Genomic DNA, 7,796 nt, shown 5'->3' with positions numbered 1-7,796 from the left:
GTTTGTGCTCTCTTCCGGGACAATCCGCCCCTGGATAGCACACACTCACCTGACCAGTTGGAATTCCTCAGCACCTAAACAGGGCCACCTGGTAGCCCAATGATCCGGGGACAAAAGGAAAACGGGGCAGGCCGGGCGAGATTCATGAGAGCACAGGCACTCCTGGAGCACAAACTGAAGGTGCCCGGGCGCCCTTCATCTGTTAGTTCTTTTATTTCTATGTTCCGTTTCTGTCTGGTTGACCTGTCCTTTGGTGAAAGAGGAGTGTTGAAATCTCGTACTATTAGTGTGGGTTTTTATGTGTGATTTGAATTTTAATAAAGTTTCACAGAAAGAGAGAAAATGGCTTAGGAACAGCTTATAAAATGTCCCTTTGCACTAGTCATTATGGAAATGCAATTCTGAGCATTGTTGATACTTCATCTTAACCCAGTCAGAAGAGCAAAGATAAAGAAGATAACAATCAAGAAACCTATGAGGGAATGTAGAGAAAAGGGAACATTCATTCACTTGGTGGGATTGCAAAAATGTAAAACTGCAAACCACTCTGCGCAATTCCTTGAGAAGATGACAGTAAATCTAGCACATGGAACTACAATACCACTCTTTGTCACATGCTCAAAGAATTTGACTTAATATCCCACTAGTATTTTCTCAGTAGTGTTTAGCTGCTCTATTCGCAATATCTAGGAAATGGAACAAACTGAGAAATGGATAAAGAAAATGTGTTTCCAATGCACATGGAAACAAGATTTAGCTGCAAATTAACATGAAATCATGACCTTTAAACATAAATGAAAGAAGGAAATATTATACTGAGTGAGGCAACCCAGACCCAAAAAGTAAAAAAGGAACAACACAAAACCCAAACATCATATTTTCTTTTTCATCTGCAGTTACTAGCTCCAAATCAACAGAGATAAGTATGTAACATTGAATGAAAAAAAAGAGAGATATCAGAATGTGTAAACGAACTATGTATAAAGTGGGGTTTGAGGATTGGGAGGTAAATGACAAGATAAAGGTTCTCTAAAAATGAAAACATTATCATAGGGTCAAGTTTCCAAGTTGGGTGAGGGAGATCTTTTAATACAATAAGGCATGGGGAGGGGAGTGAAACAACATCAAACTTGTTTGGGTAAGCTTCAGAGGATAATATTTTTATTTACCTAATTTATTATAATTTTATTTTATATCTATATTTTATATTTACCTAAATTTATCTACAATATATGTGAATGTAGGCATATACATATACAAGTGAATAGACATTGATATCATAAATAAACTAAGCCACTTGGATGGGTAAACTACCAACCAGAAAAATAAAATATCAAATGGATAGTGTCAGGAATGAGAAAATTCCTTTGGAATGGTTTGTCACATTGTCAATGTGACTGCCAAAAATTATAAAGTATCTGTTCTCAGCTTGCTTACATTGCAGAGGTTATGGGTGGAACCCTATGGCTAAAGTCACTATACAGTTAAGATACAGGAATCAGATAATTATAACTGGTCCTAAACTTTCTTTCCTGTGATTTTACTTTTCCTGTTCCAGAAAATATGATTTAAGATGCTAAGAGGGGGATATAAACAGTCCTAATTAAGAATGGCAATTAGAAGCAAGGCCAGATAAGCAAAATGGTACAAAAAGTGATACTCATATGTTGGTAGCAACCAATAGGCTGTCTGACAGGATCAATAGTAACTTACCAGGAGGGAAATCATTTCTAGTACTATAAACCTTTTCAAATGCCCAGGGGTAGTGAGATCATGGATGTTAGAAAATCATCTACTACTGCAACTTTGCTAGATAAGCATATTCGGTCCTATATTCTAAATCTTTTCTTTATAACCAGACATAAGTGTAGATAGAACCCCCTTCTGGAAAATGTTTCTCTTTACAGCAAATGAAAACCATTACATAAATGCACACTTGGACACAAGGTAGAGAACAACAGATTGTGAGGCCAGGTCCCAATAGATTAATCTATATCTCAGCTTCTGCATCTAGGGACCAGGGAACATCTCTGAAGAGGGTGTAAAAAGATACTAAAAGACAGATTACCAAGAATTCTGCTGTGGCACTTAAGATGCTAGAAATTATAGAATTAAAGATGGGAGAAAGATACTAAAAAACAGAATACCAAGAATTCTGCTGTTGCACGTAAGATGCTAGAAATTATAGAATTAAAGATGGGAAAAATGTCAATATCAATGTCAATGTTACTATGAAAGTGGATATTTATGCAGAGTTCCAGCAGTGGACAATGACCACAAATATCTAATGAGTGTGGGAAGAAGGTGAAATAGCATCACCTGGGGAAAGAGTGGCACTGTGATTGTTCAAGTGGCACTGTGATTGGTTGTTCAATGAAGAGTATAAAGCCCTGAAACCATATAACCATATATACTAGGAAAAGAAAATCATACTCATCAGGTTGTGTGTAATCCATATATATATGAGTGTGTGTGTGCATCAACAATAATCAAAGTAAAAGGCTGTAAAGTTGAGTGGGTATATGCATACAAGATGTTTCATGGATGGTAGGTAGGTGGAGGGACTTGTGGAAGGAAAGAAAGTGGGAAAAGGATGTAAGTTGATGACAACTGAAAACAATAAAATGCAATAAAACAGCACCTGATATCTAAAGAACACAGTTAAAAATTTGACATTTGTGTTGAAATTTTCTTTCGAATATCACAGATGACTGAACTTCATATATTTTGCATCAAGACAATATGGTACTTGACTATGATTCATTTAAATCTTCTCAGTAATAACTATATTATTTTCTCTCTGTTGAGGATTATTTACTTTTATTTTCGTTACATGCCTTGAAGATTGTTTAAGATATTTCCATATATACATAGTTTCAATTGAGTAACTCCCAACAGCACCCTTTCCTCAAAGCTATGACTTATGAAGCTAGTGTCTGCCAAATTTATTTTTTAAAAAGAAAAAAATACAGAGACAAGAAGAAGCAGAAGAAATTATAAGGAAGTGTATTGTTTTTTTCTGTGGGATGTATGAACCTAAGAATCAGCCATGCAAAATAAAGGACAAATAGCTTCATCTGTGTAAAGTTGTATTTGCCATGGAAGATATTGCCTGAGTTTTCTCCTTCTAGCAAAGCCTTAGTATAAGATCTGTATCATAGTGAGAGAAAGATCTGAGAATGCAATGTGTCTTTAGATAAGGATCTTATGTGTAAATATCCTGGGTGTTTTTATTGTGTGACCATGGAATTCATAATTACTACTCTGTGTAGAATACTGAATATAAGATCAAAATAAACCCTTAAGGTTCATCACCCATAATAATGATATAGAATAAAAATCAGCATCACATGAAAGAAATAAAAAAAATTTGGAAAAAATGTTCCTAAAACAGATGGAGGATTATATTTATAACAGATACTAATTTAAATTGTAAAATATTTTGATTCCTTTAATTTTAAGATACTATATTATAACCACACCAATTGCTCCTTACATTTCTTCCTTTAGAAGCATTTCATAGTTCCTCCTTTCTCTGACATTATTTGGGTCTACTTTAAAAATTAGATGCTGTCATATTCAAAATGGTGAAAATTTGATGTATATGACTGTTATGTGAGTACAGACAGAAGAAAGGTAATTGGAGTGAATGAATTTGCTTAGTGTTCCATAAAGCTTTTCAGAATATGAAATCCTTAACTAAGTTTGTGCATATGTTTATACTCAAGCAAAGACACAGGCAGTTTCTTGACACATTAATGTTAGAGAGGAAAAGAAGAATTAAGTAGGAAGTATTTAAAAACTGTCCTGATTTGACCTCCACCTGAACAGATGAGGCAAATTGCCTAGGATTGAACATGATGCCAAAGCCGCAGGGAACTGTTTATGTTGGGGCCTCTGAGGTTATTTGTCACTCAACTGAAAATAAAGAATATTCTCTTTTCAAACTCTCATGGTTCATTCAACTTTGTGCTCTAAACCTAAGTATGTTTTTCAAAAATAATTTGCATCTTTTTTATAGTACATTGGGACAAAATGTATATATTAATTTGGGAATTTAAAAATACATTGTATAATGGTAAATGTAAAGGAGAGAGTTGTCAATGGATATCTAGAAGATTTTTGTATTGATTTTTATTATTATTTTTATTATTGATTTATTATTTTATTATTATTCATTACTATTTTATTGATTTTCTCTGCTCCCCTGTATGCCTTTGCCCTCCCTTTCACCCCTCTCCAATGGTACCCATGCCCCCAATTTACCCAGGATATCTTATCTTTTAATACTTCCCATATAGATTAGATCCATGTATGTTTCTCTTAGAATCCTCATTTTAGGACTCACTTGCTACCTTGGAATTCATATGCATGTAAAATCATTTAGTGATATAAGAGTCCACAAAATTGAAAGAGATGAAGGGGATGCATATTGGAGGGTTTAGAAGCAAGAAAGAAAGGAAAGTGGGGAATCTTGTAATTATGCTATAATCTCAACCTTAAAAGAAATAGATATAATAATAGGATAGTAGTTAAAGAAAGTGTCATGAAGGGCTGACTAATTCTTTTAAATGATGTAGTTAGTAATCATTTGTTCTCAACCGAAAATATGAAATTGCTAACCATAGGTTATGCCACGTATCAGAGAGGGAAGCAACAGAGGACAAATCTTGATATGTTTGATTGTTCCTAGAAATGAATGATAGGATCCTATGGCTAAGCACAACACAGACCTTAGTTTTGATGTGTAAAGAAGTCAACTGGGCAGGGAGGGTCCTTACTTTAGTAAATATAATCATATTTCCTAAATGCAGAGTCCATTTGCACATTTTACAGTTTTTTATGAGTGCCATTATTTTTATAGACTGTTTCATTTGATTTGTTTTCTTTTGGTTATTGATATCTGTATTTATTGCCAGTGGACATCTAGCCATTTTTTTTCTATTATATATACAGTTAAGCTTTGGTGATATCTCTTGTAGATCTATACAATAGCCTTTAAATTCAGTGTACTGGAAGAATAAAGTAGTCAATATATTGGAAGACGTAAAGGTAGCACAGGATATATCAATACCCTTATAGGAAATCCTCGTCAAGTTTTCCATCTTATCTTCTAACAGTGTGGTTGCTTTGGCTCATATAGCCTAGGCCACACTTTAAAATTTATTTAACTGCACAGTGTTAGGATTAGATTCAGAATGTATTTTAAAGTACGTGCCATGGTTTTAAATGAATCATATATGACATATGCACAGGCATTGTGACCTTTACCCACAAGTATAGTTATGGAGGCAAAATGATTACTTAAATTCTCTCACAGGGACAGATCTTTCTTTCTGACAGGAATGTTCAATTAATCATCCCAACAGAACCTGACCTTTAGCCTAATCTTATTAGTTTAGGGATATGAGATCATATGTCGTTCAGCAGGGTGAAGTCAACATACTGGATAGATGCAGGCTGTTGTGGTGCAGAACCATTGGTTGATTCCAGGAGACTCCCTCTAACTTAACTGTATAAAAAGCTTTTCAGTTCAGTTACTTCACAACCAATACCCTTCTTTGATCTCCTGTGGAAGAGCAAAGGCAGGCACCACCATGGTAAAGTTTCTGCTGCTGGCTTTGGCATTTGGTCTGGCTCATGCTCAGGCTGAGGTAAATTCATTTGATCTGTGCACAGGTTTGATGTTCTTCAATAGTTTAGTTTTGTGGGTGCGGGTGTCATTCAGTTTGTCCATGCAAATACATATTCATGATATAACCATTCTGACTTTCACTCAGTTACAATTTTCCATCCAGATTTCACAAAAATCAAACAAAAAAATAAAAAACAATGGGTTGAATTTGCAGAGCATAGGAGACCAAATATGAGTAGTTCCAAAATGTCTCAAGTTCAAAATGTTATGTAAATTGAGTTATCATATTGTCCCGAGTTATTCTTCTTCCCCAGAAGCATAATTTTGAACTAACAAACTATTATTGATTTATATTTCTCATTAGCTTATGTATTTCCAAAGATTGGAATCAGAGATGAAAGTACCAACTCAAATTCCAATGGCCTTTGTTGTTTGTTCAGCTTGAAGGAAAGTGGGTTACCACTGCCATCGCTGCTGACAATGTGGACAAGATAGAGGCAGGAGGACCACTGAGTCTCTACGTTCGTGAAATTACTTGTACTGAGGCATGTAGTAAAATGGAAGTCACATTTTATGTCAAGTAAGTAAATTGTCAACAGTGTAACCTGAGCAGAATGCTTATGTTTCACAGATTTTTATATTGTTAAGCGTATAGGGGAATGTTCTGTTTCTGGTCATGAAACTGAAAATCTCATCTTCAGAAATGCGATTTTGCTATTTCATGATGAGTTAGCTCTGGAGACCACATGAAAGTAAGAATCTTTCTCCAATTCTATGAGTTTTTCCTGAGAAATTCTTCTGGCTGGAGGCCTGTGGCTGAATTTCATGCTCTAATATTAAAATCAGGAGATTCTAAGGATCTCAGTTCTAGTTAGCCAAAAGGTAGGTGTGAGCATTTGGGTCAAAGTCATGCATGTTATATTATTCAGGCATAGGTGTCATAAAAATATTCTTCCACAAACAGGTCGGAAAAATCTAATTTGCAAATCCATGTCTGATATGGGAAGTACTTCTCTATATGTGTTGTTTTTATTAGTTAATGGATAAAGAATCTACCTTGGCCTGTGATAGGGCAGAGTATAGCTAGGCGAAGGAAAACTAAACTGAATGCTGGGAGAAAGAAGTGGGTGTCAAAGAGATGTCATGTAGCCGCCAGAAGAAATAGACGTGAGTTGCCAGCCGGAACTTTGCCAGTAGGCCATGAGCCTCATGGAAAATATAAAATAATGGAATTTGGTTAATTATAGATGAAAAAGTCGTTAGCAATATGCTTAAGTGATTGGCCAAGTGGTGATTTAAATAATATAGTTTCTGTGTGATTATTTTGGGTCTGAACTGCCGGAAACATGTCTGTGATGCTCTAGTTTCAAAAATTTTCTTTCTGACATTTAGATGACAATGTTCAATGAAAAAGTGCTTAACACTGTAAGAACTTAAAATGTTTGTAACCATTATTTTGTTCTAGCCATAGTTGTTGTTTTAGGTTAGACATAAAAACATTTAAAACACATTCATAAAATCCTGTGTACATATTATTATTGGACTAGTAAAAGAGAATTAACATATTGAAGATCATACTCGGTGAATAGTGAAATTTGGATAAGGAATAAAATAGTCTTCATAACACTTGGGAAAATTGCTACAAATAAAGTAATTCATATGTATGATTACAAACAGGATAGTATTTTCTAAACAAAAATTATGAAAAGTGATGAAACAGAGTTTCATCTCTTCTAGCTCTGAACACTGTTCATAGATATTAAAGTATCTCAAGTTCTGTAAATCTTAAAGATATTTAATATGAATTCAAAGGATAAATACAATCAACCATGATTCCTCTGTTTGATTTTCAGTGCGAATAACCAATGTTCTCAGACCCAAATCACTGGGTATAGGCAAGAAGATGGCAACTACAGAACCCAGTGTAAGTATGGGATCTTGGCACTTCCTCTATGATCAAAAGCATTGTGGGTGGGGGCATACATGCTGACACTTCAGCCACGGATAGATACATGGACCTAGAACAATTTTGGTTACTGGGAATATTATCAGTCCTTCCAACCAACGGAGATATGATACGAAGTCAGAGTACATTGTAGGTCATCTGAAGTTTACATGGAGAAGAACACTATTAACTAACACCATGAGTAATGCTAACAAA

At 34.9% G+C, this 7,796-nt stretch overlaps 1 protein-coding gene across 1 annotated transcript in view; it reads left to right on the top strand.

The window, feature by feature from the left end:
• Window positions 1–5,580: 5,580 nt before the first annotated feature.
• LOC101992576 (odorant-binding protein 1b-like) overlaps window positions 5,581–7,796 on the top strand; it is a 4,575-nt gene continuing 2,359 nt past the window's right edge. The window contains exons 1-3 of the mRNA XM_026778491.1: window positions 5,581–5,654; window positions 6,076–6,215; window positions 7,489–7,559. Of these exons, the coding sequence (XP_026634292.1) occupies window positions 5,598–5,654; window positions 6,076–6,215; window positions 7,489–7,559 (268 nt within the window). The 5' untranslated portion in view covers window positions 5,581–5,597. The remainder of the gene's footprint in view (window positions 5,655–6,075; window positions 6,216–7,488; window positions 7,560–7,796) is intronic.

Source organism: Microtus ochrogaster, unplaced genomic scaffold (genome assembly GCF_000317375.1).
Source record: "Microtus ochrogaster isolate Prairie Vole_2 unplaced genomic scaffold, MicOch1.0 UNK202, whole genome shotgun sequence".
Taxonomy (NCBI): Eukaryota; Metazoa; Chordata; class Mammalia; order Rodentia; family Cricetidae; genus Microtus; species Microtus ochrogaster.
This window is presented reverse-complemented; position numbering and strand designations above follow the sequence as displayed.